We start from the raw sequence: 15,581 nt of genomic DNA, 5'->3' as shown, positions 1-15,581 counted from the left end.
GATCATCTTCTTTACATTGGCCTCCAATAGATGGCTGATCTTCATCATTTTTCTCGGCTTCTTTGTTCTCCAACTCATTTGATTTGTCCACAACTACTTCTTCCTTCTCCTCTTCTTTGTCATTCTCCTCTTCTTTGTCCTTCTCCTCTCCCTTGTTCTCTTCTTTGTCCTTCTCATCTTCTTTGTCATTCACTTCTTCTTTGTCCTTTTCCTCTTCCTTGTTCTCTTCTTCTTCTCCTTGCTTCTCCGTCACCTCCTCCTCATATTTCTGGAGGTTGACAAAATCATCATCCTGAGATTGTTGCTTGTCCAGAACCTCTTTCAAGGTTTCTGAAATGGATCGCATTTCAGTGGAAAACTGCTTCTTCCACTCAAGAAACTCAATTCTGAAATGTTTCAGATCCTTTTCCATTGCGGACATGCGTATCTGCAATGTACAAATAATTTTGTATGAGAATAGAATCACGAAATTAAGTATTTTCGTGACATACAAGTCACGAAATCAATTATATTCGTGACATACTTTCGTGATATAGATGTCACGACATCACGTATACTCGTGCCATAAAATCACGAATTTACTTTACTTAAGAAACCATTACCTCAATTGATGATGATGCAACAATGTCTTCTTTTTTCTTCTTCCCCCTCTTCTCAGAAGGGCTCACAACAGTCCTCGCAGTTTTCGCAGACTCTACCTCACCACCGATCGGCTTGAATTCGATCTGGAAGAGGTCCGAAGTTAATCAAAATTTAATTAAATGTACATATTCTTATCAATCATATTCATACCTCTTGGAATCGAATCTTTTGTAGTTGGGACTCCAAGACCTTCCCTGATTTAGTAGCCCAACGCCTCATCAGCGGCGTTGCGTCGGCAACGAGTATTGAGGCGAACTCCAGCTCCACGAATCGTGGGATGCACTCGTAACCCCATATCTGGAGTGGGAGCACGAAACCCGGCAGGTGGAGTTTTGGGTTCTTACCCTCCTTGATGGTCTTGGCCTTGCTCACAAAGCCCACGATAGAACCTAGAAAGAAGTTCCAGGCGACGTCTCCCCATGGGTAGTTGTTGAAAACAACCGGGTCATCCACCATTTTGATGTAGCTATCGCAGGGGAGGTTGACGGTCTTCTCGGCCGCCAAGAGAACATTGTACAGAAAGTGGAGGAGGAGTAGTCTCACCCTCCTCTCATCTGGCCATTCGTGGCTACTCTCAAGGACTGCACCAATGTTGGCCCTTTTCCGGCAAAGAGCACCATTACAGAAGGTGACATTGTATAGCCCTCCCTCAACCACATTAGCGTACCGTGGTTGTTCTGCGTAGTTTTCGCTGAATCTTAACCCTGTGATCAGGGAAAAGTGCTCTTTGGTGAACTCGCGGGGTCTTCCACCAATCTCCATGACCAGAGAATCGTTAGATGCACCGGCCTCATCATAATAACCAGATCTCAACACCAAATGGCTTATTATTCTGGACGATTTTGTTATCAAGGGCATGTCAAGAAACTGCCCAAAACACGTCTTTTTGAATAAGTCTTTTTGGTTGGCGGTCATGCCGGTCTCCTTTTCGAAATCGTCCAAGTTCCCATGGAAGTTGAACGAGTAGCCGGACTCTATTTCATCTTCTTTTATCCTTCGTATGAAACCCTAAAAATTACAACATTAAACACATAAAAGTTAAAACATTAAACACATATGAGTTGGAACATTAAACACATAAACATTGTGGTTTTCGTGACAATTGTGTCACGACATTTCTGGGTTTCGTGACTCTTGTGTCACGAAACTTCTAGGTTTCGTGATAATTGTGTCACGACATTTTTAGGGTTTCGTGACACCTATGTCACGAAATTTATGGGGTTCGCTACAATTGTGTCACGAATTTCAGGGTATCGTGACATAGTTGTCACGATACCCAGAAATTCGTGATATAGTTGTCACGATACCCAGAAATTTCGTCACATAGGTGTCACGAAACCCATATATTTCGTGACACAATTGTCACAGAAATCCATAAATTTCATGACACAATTATCACGATACCCAGAAATGTGTGACACAAAACAATTCATAGAACCTACATCTAATATGAGCAAGCCTAGAAAAATCTAATTTTCTTACAAAATACACACATAATCCCCGATAACGTAAAAAATGAACACTTTTGTCAAACTAACAGTTACATGAAACACACAATAAACATGCAAACCCATGAATCAACACAAAATCCACACATAATCAACACAAAATTAACATGCAAGTAAAAAAACTCACCTTCTGATGTCTCTCGGATGTACAAGGAACAGAGGAGTCAGAATTTGAAGGCGACTCAAGAACCACCTTCCTCTTCTTCTTCGGCGGCGCAAGAACCTTCTTCCATTTCTTCGCCGGGGAGTTTTGCATTGGTGACTCCGAGCCAAAAGTCACGCGTGGACTCCGACGCGGGGATGCATGCGTCACTGGAGGTGGAGTTTCAGCCGATGATTGAGGAAGACTCCTCTTTTTAGGGTTAGGTTTTGGAACTTTAGGGGGGCGTTTGGTCGGCGACTTGTTCTTTATCTTCATTTCTTGGGCGAAGAATGGACGAGAGTGACGAAGTGAGTGAGATTATGGAGTTTGAAAAACAAATCGAGACGGTTTGGTTAAGGAAGTTGGACGGTTTTTTTTTTTTTGTCGCTCGCTCTCACTCTCTCTCTCTCTTCTGGTTAAACTCGGTCAATGAAGAAATGAAGAGGAAGGTGACGTGGAGGCAAGGTAAATGAAGAGGAAGGTGACGTGGACGCAAGGTAATAAATCCGGTCATTAATAAAATAGTAACATTTTTTATTTAAATTTTAATATTCACGGGGGTAAAAGGGTAATTACATAAATCAAAATTAATTACCAAGTCCTATTTGTGACCTTTTTGAAAAAAAGTCCAAAAAAGTAAAAAGCCTTTGATTTACTCCTATTTAGAGCAATTTCCCAAAAAAAAACCCAACACTCAGCTCTCAAGTGTTGTATTATTGCTTTCAACTTTTAACACTTTTTTTCTTTGAGAAATTGCCCATTTGTCACCAATTTCATAACATTTTCCAATTTTCCACAAAAACACTAATTTGTCCCAAAATACCACCGAGATGTCAACATTGTTGACATCTATGTCAACAATGTTGACATCTATGTCAACAATATTGACATCTCATAGTGAAGGTAAAAAATAGATGTTAACATTGTTGACATAGATGGTGGTATTTTGAGAAAAATTAGCATTTTGGTGGAAAGTGGGAAAATGTTATGAAATTGGTGGCAAATGGGGCGGTTTCTCTTTTTCTTTTGGGTTATGTTTTTCTTCAATATTGGGTCTTGGAAATCTCAACTTGGCGTCAAATTTTATCAAGGAAAACGTCCTAGAGTACCCAGGGACTGAATGGAATTGAATCTTGTTGTAGATTGAAATTTTTTAAAATGAATAGCATATAGTGTCATGACTTAAAAGAATTCTTCTTCTTTTTTTTTTTTCGAAATCTGGCTTCTTACACGTTAAAATACTTTTTTTTTTGGATACTAAAGAAGTGGGGTAAATTATAAAAGTGCTACTTTAATTAATAAATTTATTGGAATCAATTGGATTTTTTTATTACTGAGTTTCGAAATGAGAGAATTGCCTACTTCAAAATGTAAATATTATTGTCAAATTATAAATAATAACGGTTGAATCGTAAATATTATAATCAAATTATAAGTATACACTTATAAATGAGAGTTTTTCGATGTTTCAAAGGCCTCCATAACTTTTTTGGATTTAACCGTGTCTAAAAATTTTATCGCCAAAAATAATTTTTTTAATAAATATTTTTTCTTGACATTTATACTATTTTTTAAATTATTATTATTATTTACTTAATTTAAATTTATTTACTGTTTATAATTTATTTTATAAATAAAAAATGATATAAAATTTGAAAATAAATAACATTCATGAAATCATTTAAAAAATATTAAAAATATAATTTTTAAAACACTATTATTTACCTATGAACATTAGAAAGGCCCAGAATTAAAGCCCATGCTTAATAATGGGGTTTTAAGATGCGACAAGAGTAACTAAACTGCCTTCCCTTTATTCTCTTTTTACTTACCTGAAACTTAAATATATATGTGTGTGTGCATTAAAGAATATGTTATTAATATGAGTTGTTAAACTTTTTTTTTTTTTTTTTTTTTATCAGATAAACAACTTAAAAGACTGTGACCATCATAACCGAATATAACAATAACATTTATTTTCAACCATCACGTTTCAATTAATATATATTTTTTTTTTTTGAATAATCAATTAATATTTATTAAAAGCCTTACTATTTATTTCAAATTTTTTTTTTTCATTTTTGTTTCAAGAATTTATTTATATGACTTAATGTGTAGCAAAAATACAAGTTGCCTCAAGGAATGCGAAGTTATTAAATCGATATCAATAATTTTGTTACTCTACATAATAATCCTGTTGCTGATTTTGGATTTTCACACCAGCACTACACAAAACAAAAAACAAACACTATTGATTAAAGAAAAAAACCACACAGAAACACACTAGAGACAAACTAATATGGTACTCAAACACAACATTTTGGTTTAATTTAATATATATATATTTTTTATTTTTTTTCAAACTTCCCTTTGTCAGAGAAACAAAAAAAGAGACCATCGACTTTTGACACCGAATTTAAAACCGAAAAACCACCGTGATGTCATGGCTCGCCCGATCTCTGGCCAATTCCGCCCGAATTGACGATGAAACCGACGTCGTTTCCAACCACCGCCACGTCACCAACAACCCGACGTCGTTTTCGCTGTCCGACGACGTATCGCCATCCTCACCGACCACTACCAAGCCCCAATTATATGGAATCGAACCCGAGATCGAAGACGAAGATCATGAAGCCCTAGCCAGAGGCGTCAAAGAGGACCTATCGGAATTCAAGCAGGTCTTGACTCGCCAGCTCTGGGGAGTCGCATCGTTCCTCGCGCCTCCGGCTCCTCCTTCTCCTCCGCCGCCGCCGCCGTTGGATCGGAATCAGTCGTCTCGGCCGTCGGATCGCGCCGATCCGCCGCCGGAGATGGCTTGGGAAGAAGAGGAATCGGAGGAGGAGAGCTACGTCACTGACGAGGTCTTGGCTTTCGCGAGGAATATCGCGATGCATCCGGAGACCTGGTTGGACTTTCCTCTCGACGAAGAGGATGACTTAGATGGTATGTTCACGCGAGTGATACCAATTCGGAATTTTGATTGCTCTAGTTGGAATTGAAATTCGTGATTGAGAATTACTCTCGCTTTGTTTGGTTTACATTGACAAGTTTGGGGGTTGATTAGTTATGCGACTTATGTCCATTTCTTAGCTCTGTCAATTGTCGTTATTCGTGTGAATAATCTTTATACGTTACCATTACTTGGCATATTTATCTTCATTGCTTTGTTCGAAAGACCTCTTGTGGATCAGCCAATGTCTTAAGTTCTCAACATGTAAAATTTGCCTGAGAAAGAATTACATGAATGAATGGAATCAAAGCTTGAGGCTTGTGCTACTATCGAAAGTTCTGTTTAAGAATCAGTTTTTGATGTCTATTGTGTATCTGTGAACTAAAACTATCGGGTTTTGAGTAGTTTATGGTTCTAAGCTTGGTGGCTAATTCATAAATGTATTTTTTTTTTCCTTTAGATTTTGACATGTCTGATGCGCAGCGAGAGCACGTAATGGAGATCGAACGTCTTGCTCCCAGACTTATGGCTTTGAGAATCGAACTCTGTCCCTGCCATATGAGCGACGGTTATTTCTGGAAAGTCTATTTCGTGCTTCTTCATTCGAGGCTCAGTAAAACCGAAGCCGAAGCCTTGTCGACACCCCAGGTAACCAGTTTGTTGGTCCATTTCTCTAATATTAATGAATGGCATTGATTAAATTTCTAATAAAGTTCCAAGTGGGTACTATTTCTATAGGATTTAATGAGCTTGGCAATAATAGTTTAGTGTAATTTAAGATCAAGTCTAATCATATTCTATAAGCAGTTGTGGGTAGGCATTTGGGGTATCTATTGGGTATCATGGTTCATGTAGGCCAGCACTTTTGGCTTTCTTATTGTTTCTTCATTCACTATGGACTTTGTCAAATATTAAAGAGTGAATTTAAAATCAGAAGAATGTACTTTTTTTTGCTTCCTAATTATAAAGAAAAATTCCCCATCTTAGCTGTTGAATTAGAAGAATCAGTGATCTAATGGATGATTCTAAAGGCAAACGAATAATTAATAATTCTTGGATCTTGTGAAAATGAGTTTGATGGGTGAACTGTTTTCTGACATATTTGTACTGCTGGTAGTTAATGGCGGCTAGAGCGAAGTGGATGCAAGAACTACAAAGTCACACCACGTCGGAGTCCGAATACTTTGGAAGCAGCTCTTCTTGTTTGCAAGATGGTTCTGATTTCTCGCACGAAGACCAAATTCCCATCTCTCCCTCTATGGAGCGTTACGACGATACGTCACTCGGGAAATTTCCTTCTCAACCAACCCCTTTCGAGACTGATAAACACGCTGTTGAAAGTTCGGAGCTGCGATACGTTGACAAGGTTGTTATCGAAGAAAAGCATGTAAAGTTCGAGAACAAGAGTTTCGCCAACTTGTTTGTTACGAGCCACGAAGAAGAAGAGGACGACGATTGGCCGGAGGAGGATTATGAGGCGAACGAGTACAGAAGAACTTCTATACACGCGGGAAATGAGGAAGACATTTCTTTCAGCGATTTAGAGGACGATGATTTTCAGGCTCCTATAAAAGTTAAAATTGCAGCAAAAGAGTGTCAAGGGCCGATAAAAGATCGATGAAACATGGCTTGTGTTCCAACGAAAAAACGACAAAGGTCGAGCCTTTCTCGGGTAAGAACTCCAATGTCAGAAGATGGTAATTGCGTGGTCTTTCAAACATTTTGTACATGATATATTGTCTGATTTCATATTTAATTCTTATAGAGCAACGATTGGTTTGATTGGTTTTGATAGTGTCATTTGTAATTATCACAATCCAGTGATTCAGGGGGTGTGAGAGAGAAAGGAAACGCTTTCTCATCGATGAATTTGTGTTCAGTTCTTCTTAGTCTTAAAAAAAGACTCGTGTGGTTGTGTGTGAAGTGTATACTGTATACCATGGAACTAATAAAACAAATTTTCAAATTTTTTTTTCTTTCTTCTTCTCCTTTCTGTTCCCTAAATTTTTGCATTATTTTTATATCCATTAATATAATAAACTGGCCTAATGGTAATTCCACACAAACTCCTGTGTGGAAACTCTTGTGTGGAGGTCGTGGGTTCAATCCCCACCGCACAGCAAATCTGTATTAAAAAAAAAAAAATATATATATATATATATATATATATATATATATATATATATATATAATAAACTGCTTGTCGTTACAGTCTTCAACGGTAGTTGTGCATCTTATGATATATATGTTCCTCGCCAATCAGGGATTAAATTTTAAAAAAATCTAACAAAGACACTTACCAACCAAAAAAAAATGTAATATTATGACCTGTACAAATCTGGGGATAAATAGGTAATTAACCATTCCGAGAGAGAAAAGGAAACACAGGAAATATCTCTGCTCCGTTATCGTGTTCGTGTACCAAAGCCATGCAGAGCCTGGTGACACACTCTTCTTCTTCTTCTCAGAGTCTTCTATCTTGGTCCCCTTATTTTCTGACCCAATAATCAAATCCCTAGATTTCCTCGAAAGTCGCGAATTCTATCGATTGGGCTGGGAATCGATGGAATTTGGGATCGTCAACAAGGGAATGGATTTCGCTTCTAGGAGGAAAAAGTGGCTCATCGCGCTGGCGGCATTCGGCGCGTCGAGCTACGGACTCTACGCGCTGTACCACGCGCCGGCGGTGGCGAGGAAGAGACGGAGGCTTCTGAGGCTCCTCGGAGCTTTGGTTTCGGTCGCAGAGATGATCTCCGACTCCGCCGACGCCGTCGGGACAATTTCTAGGGATTTGAAGGACTTTCTCAACTCCGACTCCGACGAAATTCCCCGAAGCCTGAGGCAGATCTCGAAGATTGCGAACTCGGTCGAGTTCTGCGAATCGTTGACCCGCTCCACCGAGGCGTTGACCGTCGGAATCCTCCGCGGGACAGAATCGGCGACGGAGCAAAAAAGCTTGAGCAGCTTCACGCACAGGGCTTCGGAGCGGATCCTCTCTCCGGCTGGGACCGGTTTCGCCTCCGCCGTGGTCGGAAGCTTTGCCAGGAACCTCGTCCTAGGGCTACAATCGTCTTCGTCGTCCTCGTCCTCGTCGTCGGAGTATCTGAACTTGGCGTGCGGCGAGAAGGGAAGGGAAATTGCGGCGGAGTCGATCAGGGTGTTCGTCAGCACCGCCGTGGCGGTCTACCTGGACAGGACCGCGGAGGTCAACGTCTACGACGAGGTCTTCGCAGGTTTGACCAACCCGAAGCACCATAACCAGGCCAGGGAAGTTCTGGTCTCGCTCTGCAACGGCGCGGTGGAGACTCTGGTGAGGACGACGCACCGGGTTCTGAGCTCCGGCGACGAATCTTCCTCCTCCGACGCCAACTCCGGTTGGGTCGCCACGCTGGCGGTGCCGAGCAACCGGAGGTTCGTGATGGACGTGACGGGGAGGGCGGCGGCGGAGGCGGCGAGGTCGGTGGCGGAGTTCGCGGCGGTGCGGCTCTCGGATTGCGTCAGACGGAGCGCCGGCGCGGTTGGGGACGGTGTGGCTGAGACTGGTCTCGTCGCCGTTAGGTATTTTGGCGCCAAATCTTCCGTCATTGTTACGGTTTGCCTTGCTCTGTATCTGCATGTGTTGGGCGGTGGGTCTGGAGTTCTGTTGCCTTCTTAGTTGAGTGATATATATTTTTTTCTTTTTTGCTTTGAAGCATTGGATATGATTTGATTCTTGTTGTTGTACTTGTATGTTTTTGTTTGTCTGACAGAGACAGAGATGTTGAATAAAGTGAAGATGTATAATAATGATATGAATCATTCTGAGAAACAGAGAAAGGCCTCTCTTTTTAATCTTGTTCTGTTATATGTAGCGATGCCTTGGTTGATAAGTTTTGGGTTTCTGTTATGTGGAGAAGACTTGAACTTGGTGCTCATAATGGGCTAGAATTCGCAGCAAGATCAAGAATTATTGTCATTTTGGAGTTTGATGACTCGGATGGGCTTGGTTGGCTTGGCCTCACGAATTTAATTTTAGAAAAATCTGTGGAAATTCAGTGTGATTTTCTTAAACTAATCTAAAATAAAATAAAAAAACGCTTCTTAAATTTTTATTGTGAAAATAGTTTTTTTTTAATGGTAAACTATAATTTATGTTGATGTAAATGTATACATATTTGTTAAATAATTTTTTTGTGAATTTTATTTAACTTTATTTATCTTTACAATAAAAATATATGAAAATAACTTTTTATAAAATATCCTCGAATAACTTTTTATCATTCGAAAAAAAATACTATTTTTGAAAGAATTTAAACTATTTTAAAAACATTTTCACTTTTTAAAATGTAGAATTGTGTATAGAGATAATGTATTGTTGAATAATACAAAATCAATGGTAGCATATCCACCCATCAAATTAGTTAATTGTCCATGTAAAGACTAAAATGAATAAAACAAATTATGGGCGATTCAAAGTGGCCCACAAACTAGATTACGAGAGAAAATCGTTTATCTAAAATATAGACCACGGTCTTATATATATGACTCCACAAAGTGGATAGATATACAAATATTTTGACTTTAAGACACTATTTTTATAATCTTATCATTTGATTTTGTTAGCTTACCGACTTCGGTTTTACGCTTAGGGCTTTCTTCTACTCTCTCAAATCGTAATTAGCTTTCGAAAAAGTGAAATCATATCCCTTGTGTGGGTATGATTCGAATTTTTGTATTTTACTCGTTTGATAACGATTGTGTTATAATTTTTAATTTAATTGAAGATAACAGAGAAAGTAGTTTAAATTGATATGACAAGATTTGGATGGGTGTCATCCTGGCATTCGGCAACGGAAGTGACGGAAGAAAGGACTTCCAAGTCATGTTTTTGTCTAACGGAATTTCCGAGTTCCGTGTGGCACGAAAATGACGAAACGATTTCCGAAGACAGGCGGAAGTGACAGAGGCACTAATCTGAAGACGACGGAAGACCTGGCTTCATCACAGGTTTCATCTGCCATTAATGAACTGAGTGAGCTTTTTTCTTTTTTTTTTTTCGTGAAACTGTTATTGTGTCGACGAATATACCATTATCGATAACACGATAATTTCGTCGTTAACAGACGGAAATTTTTGTTTCACTCCGAACTCGAAAAGGTACGTCGTCGGAAATGGTATTTTCGGTACCGTACGATACTCAGGTTTAGATGGGTGGAACCTTGGAACGAACTTAGTAAGCAAAATTGATTCAGAATTTCACTGCGATTGTACCTTTTCTTCAATTCCAAGTCCAACTACCAAGTCCAAGTAGTTCACCATCAATATACATTTCTCTGTATATGGCTTTGTATCGATGTCAGGGTAAAATTTGTATAATGGCATTGTTAAAAAGGAAAAGAAAAAATTTAATCAGCCATCAAGTTCAGATATTTTTGGTATTTAATGACTGGTTGATATATATATGCTCCTTTGTTCATAATTCCATTTGGTCACGCCTCTGCATCAATATACACGTGTTGGCAACAAATAAACTTCAGAGGCGTGTTTGACACTCTAATGACTTCCATTAAAAAGACACACTACAAGCATGCACGTATATAAAAGTCATCAAAATGAGTCCTCATATCCTCACTATATAGGAATCCGAATCCATGAAGATGAATCATTAATATGGTTGACCTTTATAGGAAAACTGTTTCTGGTTGGTTATATTAAATATGCCATAAATATAACTCTCCTCCTACCACATTACTCATTCCTCCTTTGATCACATCGCTGATTCTTATTTCTCATTATAATACATTTTCCAGCCGGAATATCTATAATTTAATTTTAAATTTTAAAAACACATTGAGTACAGGCCAAATATTTTTCTATCACACAATTTTTTTTTCTTTCTCTCCCTCTTTTTTAAAGACCCACCAAAATGCGATGACATCCAATATAATGACATAATAGTGGGTGGTCAACATTGCCTTTTGATCACTTCTTTCGGTTATCAATGGAAGAGAGGGAATAGATTTTATATAAAGATTATCTAGAGCTTAACATGTCAATAGGCAAAAAAACTAAAGGTAATATTCTTTCACAACCCTCCAATTCTTTCACTCCTTAAAACAATTTATTTAATCAACTTTACCAAATAAACTATAAGACAAATTTTTACATATCGATCATAAAAGATGGTTGTTAAAAGACGGTTATATCCTTGATAAAACCGGTCGCAGAATTGCTAGAATTTGTGATTTATCGATCATAAATTTCATTAAAAGATTATCTAGAGCTTAATATGTCAATAAGCAAAAAACTAAACATAATATTCTTTCACTTCTCACTCCTACAATTTATGTATTCAACTTTACCAAAGCAACTATAAAGAAATTTTTTACATATCGATCATAAAAGATAGTTGTGAAAGGACAGTTGTATCCTTAATCAAATCGGCCGCGAAATTGCTAGATTTTGTGATACATCGATCATAAAATACAAATTTCGTGACAAATCATTGACGAAATCTAGCAGTTTCGTGACTAATATGTCACGAAATCTTGATCTATCACAAAAATTAGAGAATTCATGACCGATCTATCATAAAATCCAACAATTTCATAATTTCGTTAAGCGCATAATAATCTTTTTACAATTCATTTATTAATAGATCCGTAAAAATTTGCTTTATGATTAATTTTGTTAAAGTAGTGTTGAAATGATAAAAATATTCATAAAAGTTTCCCTTTAGTTGAATACAAAATACAAACAAACATTCAAAGAAAATATATTGGCGCACACAACGCAACGGAATAAGTAATATAGCTGAGTTTATTTAATTTAATATTATTTGCATGGCTTCTCACCACCAACAATAATACCCCCATCAGGATTTACTACTAATCGGCGAGGAAGAACGAGCAAATACACACAAACTGTCATCGCATACATTACATATATTTATATATGCGTATATAACATAATTAAGCATTAACTTTTGAATTAATGGTGGGTTTCTTGGGTATAGATATAATCGAGGTGAGCGTTCAAAGTCCTTCTATCAAGGCACTCCTCATTTCCCGCACAATCTTCAACGGCATTCTCCGCCGCCACATTCACCTGTGTACAGACGAAGCCAAAAATTTAAATTAAGGGAGGTTAATTTATAAAAAAAAAGATTTATAAATTTTGAGATTAAAAAATGTAAAAATAAAATGAAAAATGAGCAAAAAAGTGCAATTTTTTTTAGGGAGGGTTATAGCCACTCTGGACTGGTACTGACTTTGTGCCTGCTTGTATATATATTTAATCCGATCAGTAATTCAAATTGTCACTGAATTAATTAATTACCCATTCGAAGAAGAAAATAATGGTTTCAAATCACATACCGCTTCTTGGACTTTGTCGTTTTTGACGATGCGAGCGTTGCTGGTAAGGGCAAAACTGAGGACGAGGGCTATTGTGAAGAGGGTGATAAACTTGGCCATTATATAAGACTTTTGATAGAAAAATTAGATTTGAATGTTTTTTAATAAGAATAGAAGATATGTCTGTGACTGAAATGAAGAGAATTTATAGAGGTTGGATATTTTGGTTACACGACATGTTTGGTGAGATTGAGTACATACAATTCTTTTTTTTCTTTTATTGTATTTAATTAGACGATATGCATGGTCTGATCTTAATATGGTCCAAGCGTGTAAATCCGCGGTTATGACCTATTTTTGGAGTTACGCTATTTTAAAAAAGACAGATTTGTCGGCTTATTTTGGTGGTTTTTAATTGATATATCTCAGTACTAATGGTGATCTGATTCCAAAAATAGACTTGTAAAGGGAGTTGATTTGGTAAGCGTATTTTCCTATTTATGGATTCATACTTAGGTGATAATGCATAGCATCAATGTGTGGTTAAGGGTAGTAAATAAGAGCAGATTTTATACCGGTCGAGTGCGCATTATCTAGTCACTAATATCATATTACGATTGTGCATTTGCTATATTTCTTTTTTCATCAGTGGATGTAATTAATTATGTTGATCCTGTTTTTTTTCTAATTGAAAAAATTGAATATGTTGATCGTCTTTGGTGTTGGCCATGTGAATACTTGAGTGTTTGGATAATTTCCCAGCAAAAGAAAATAAGTATTTGGATAATCATTGGCGTGTGAAACCAAGAAGAACCAAACCAATGACTTTGGAAAAAAGACTTATCACAACACAATAATGGTTTTAATTTTATCTCTTTATCATGTCATCCTCCTAATCAGAAAATGGTGAAAAAAAGTTAATAGTAGAACATGTAGATTCTATGCTTAAATCAATTGATTATATAGCAGCAAAAAAAATTAATCAATTGATTATAAAATAAGCTACTTGCACTCTTAAAAATTATATAAACTATGATAAATCTCTTTCTCTTTATTTTTTTCATCCTTTCGTTATTGTTGTTGTTTTTTTTTTTTAATTATTTTTTGAGTAATTTTATTACACTATAAAAAGTTTCTTATTTGTATTAGAGAATAGTTTTTCTTACTACAATTCACGGGGCTATCATAAATCATAAGGTACATTAAGCTCCAACAATTCAAATTCAAATATTTTCATATTAGTTTGGTGCAAGGAATGATCGATAGCTCATTATTTGATGAATATAACATCTTCCTCTACCTTTGCTAAATTGGGAGTGTCAACCTCTATTATTCTTAAAAAGTGCTTTTCTCAACTAAAAATAATAATCTTCCATGTATCACGCAAAAAATAAAACCGAAAGCAAAATAATAATAGCAAGTACTAACAGTCAACTCAAGAATTTCATACATTACTTTTGTATGAGAGACGTTTTTTGTCAATGAAATATGAGTCGTGATAGAAATAAATACCTCACAACAAATAGCTTCATAGTACTAGACCAATAGGAGAGTTAGAGTGAAATTTCTTGTCAATAAATCAACTAAGAAATTAACAGAGCAAACAACAGAGAAGAAAAAAAAAGTCAGTCAAAGTATTCATTAAAAAAAATGAATGATAATGTTGCACTTTTGATCAATAGCTTTCCAAGAATGAAAAATATGGATCCAAATTAATCCAAATAGATTCATAGGAGAGAAATTTAAAAAACATGTGCGAAAAGTCCTTAGATGATATAACCTTTAAATAGTTAAAATTGAAAGTAGGTGTTTTCAAGATTAAAAAAAAAAAATAACCTTTTCCGCAGCAAAACAGCCGCAACACTGGCCAAGAATAACAACAGATCCAATCGTAGTTGTTGCATAGTACAATTCAAAATGTAATCTAATTAAATAAATAAGTTAATTAAGGTAAAACAAACTTATTCATAATGTGTATAAAAAAATATTTTTCTCCAGTCTTTTAATCCGAAAATGAAAGGTATAACATAATTAAGATTAATATAACATATTTTTACATTTTTGACCATAATATTAGTTAAATGATCATAGGTTTTTGACACATTTTATCAAATTTCTCTCATGTGTGAAAACTTGATACGGCCCGGGATTTGGATCTCGTAACGGGAGCAATTGTGATTATTTCTTTAATAACAAGAAGAGTGAAAAACGCAAGCTCCACCGAAACCTAACCTCTTCTCGTTCTTGAGAGAGATTAAGTTATTTGGTTGGAGGTTGATTTCTTTTTTGAATGAAAAGACCTATTTATATATAGGTCACTTACAACCCTAATCCTACTTTCTAAATAAATATATTTAATTAAATAAATTCGTAATAATAAAATACGTAATTTAAAAACCCACTTCCTTAACTCAAAAACTTAAACTTCCTAATTTAAAACCCTTAATTTTCCCAAACTAAAATCCCTTAATAGTAGATACGTATCAAAACTCCTTTTGATTTTTTTAACATTTATAGTGGAAACTGAAATAGTTTTTTTGTATCACTCTTCTGACAAAAATACGCATAAAGATTAAAATAATAATAATAAAAAAAAAACACCCACCAGCGACTTAATCAAAACTTCAAATGATTATCACATTCACACGTAGCTTACACCTCAAGCTAGAATAACAAAATATAAAGTAAACGACTTGCTTCAATCCGGGGATCAAAACAGCAAGCTCTGTCACGCAAATGCCAACTTAAGAAAAAAAAAAAAAAATCAAATCACACGCTTGAAAAATGATTGATTATGGGCTTTGGAATACGAGATGATAAATTAGTTCATGAAGTTATTTATGACCTCGAATAGCCAATCGGAGGAAGTCGTCTCTTGTATTTCGACATCAATCACGCGCGACCAGAATGACTGTCTTGAAGGTGTTGGTAAACATGTTTTGTACCATTATTTTTTTACACACAATATCTCGATATGAACAAAACATAAGATCGAAATGAACGAT

The 15,581-nt window shown here is 36.4% G+C and overlaps 3 protein-coding genes across 3 annotated transcripts; 2 read left to right on the top strand and 1 right to left on the bottom strand.

Moving 5' to 3' along the window:
- The first annotated feature begins 4,658 nt into the window (after positions 1–4,658).
- On the top strand, positions 4,659–7,216 carry LOC149391946 (uncharacterized). Its single transcript, XM_089619654.1, has 3 exons — positions 4,659–5,235; positions 5,703–5,890; positions 6,360–7,216. Exons 1-3 carry the CDS (start codon positions 4,731–4,733, stop codon positions 6,861–6,863), a joined length of 1,197 nt encoding a protein of 398 aa, XP_089475780.1. The 5' UTR covers positions 4,659–4,730; the 3' UTR covers positions 6,864–7,216.
- A 229-nt stretch (positions 7,217–7,445) lies between these two features.
- CF9 (Carbohydrate-binding protein) lies at positions 7,446–9,187 on the top strand. Its single transcript, XM_089619655.1, has one exon. The coding sequence runs from the start codon at positions 7,806–7,808 to the stop codon at positions 8,895–8,897; it is 1,092 nt and encodes a 363-aa protein (XP_089475781.1). The 5' UTR covers positions 7,446–7,805; the 3' UTR covers positions 8,898–9,187.
- A 2,735-nt stretch (positions 9,188–11,922) lies between these two features.
- Positions 11,923–12,789, bottom strand: LOC149391944 (phytosulfokines-like). Its single transcript, XM_089620077.1, has 2 exons — positions 12,598–12,789; positions 11,923–12,328 (listed from the first exon to the last, which is right to left on the bottom strand). Exons 1-2 carry the CDS (start codon positions 12,694–12,696, stop codon positions 12,212–12,214), a joined length of 216 nt encoding a protein of 71 aa, XP_089476203.1. The 5' UTR covers positions 12,697–12,789; the 3' UTR covers positions 11,923–12,211.
- Between the last annotated feature and the right edge of the window lie 2,792 nt (positions 12,790–15,581).

Source organism: Urtica dioica, chromosome 7 (genome assembly GCF_054948205.1).
Source record: "Urtica dioica subsp. dioica isolate 48M chromosome 7, U.dioica_male_clone48M_v1_H2, whole genome shotgun sequence".
In the NCBI taxonomy this organism is placed as follows: Eukaryota; Viridiplantae; Streptophyta; class Magnoliopsida; order Rosales; family Urticaceae; genus Urtica; species Urtica dioica.
Note: the sequence above shows the minus strand (reverse complement) of the source record. Positions and strands in the feature narration are given on the sequence as shown.

Coding starts and splice junctions, on each gene's coding strand:
- LOC149391946 (XM_089619654.1), top strand. CDS start 4,731: ATGTCATGGCTCGCCCGATCTCTGGCCAATTCCGCCCGAATTGACGAT. Junction 5,236..5,702: donor CGAAGAGGATGACTTAGATG/GTATGTTCACGC, acceptor TTTTTCCTTTAG/ATTTTGACATGTCTGATGCG. Junction 5,891..6,359: donor AAGCCTTGTCGACACCCCAG/GTAACCAGTTTG, acceptor TACTGCTGGTAG/TTAATGGCGGCTAGAGCGAA.
- CF9 (XM_089619655.1), top strand. CDS start 7,806: ATGGAATTTGGGATCGTCAACAAGGGAATGGATTTCGCTTCTAGGAGG.
- LOC149391944 (XM_089620077.1), bottom strand. CDS start 12,696: ATGGCCAAGTTTATCACCCTCTTCACAATAGCCCTCGTCCTCAGTTTT. Junction 12,329..12,597: donor ACGACAAAGTCCAAGAAGCG/GTATGTGATTTG, acceptor GTCTGTACACAG/GTGAATGTGGCGGCGGAGAA.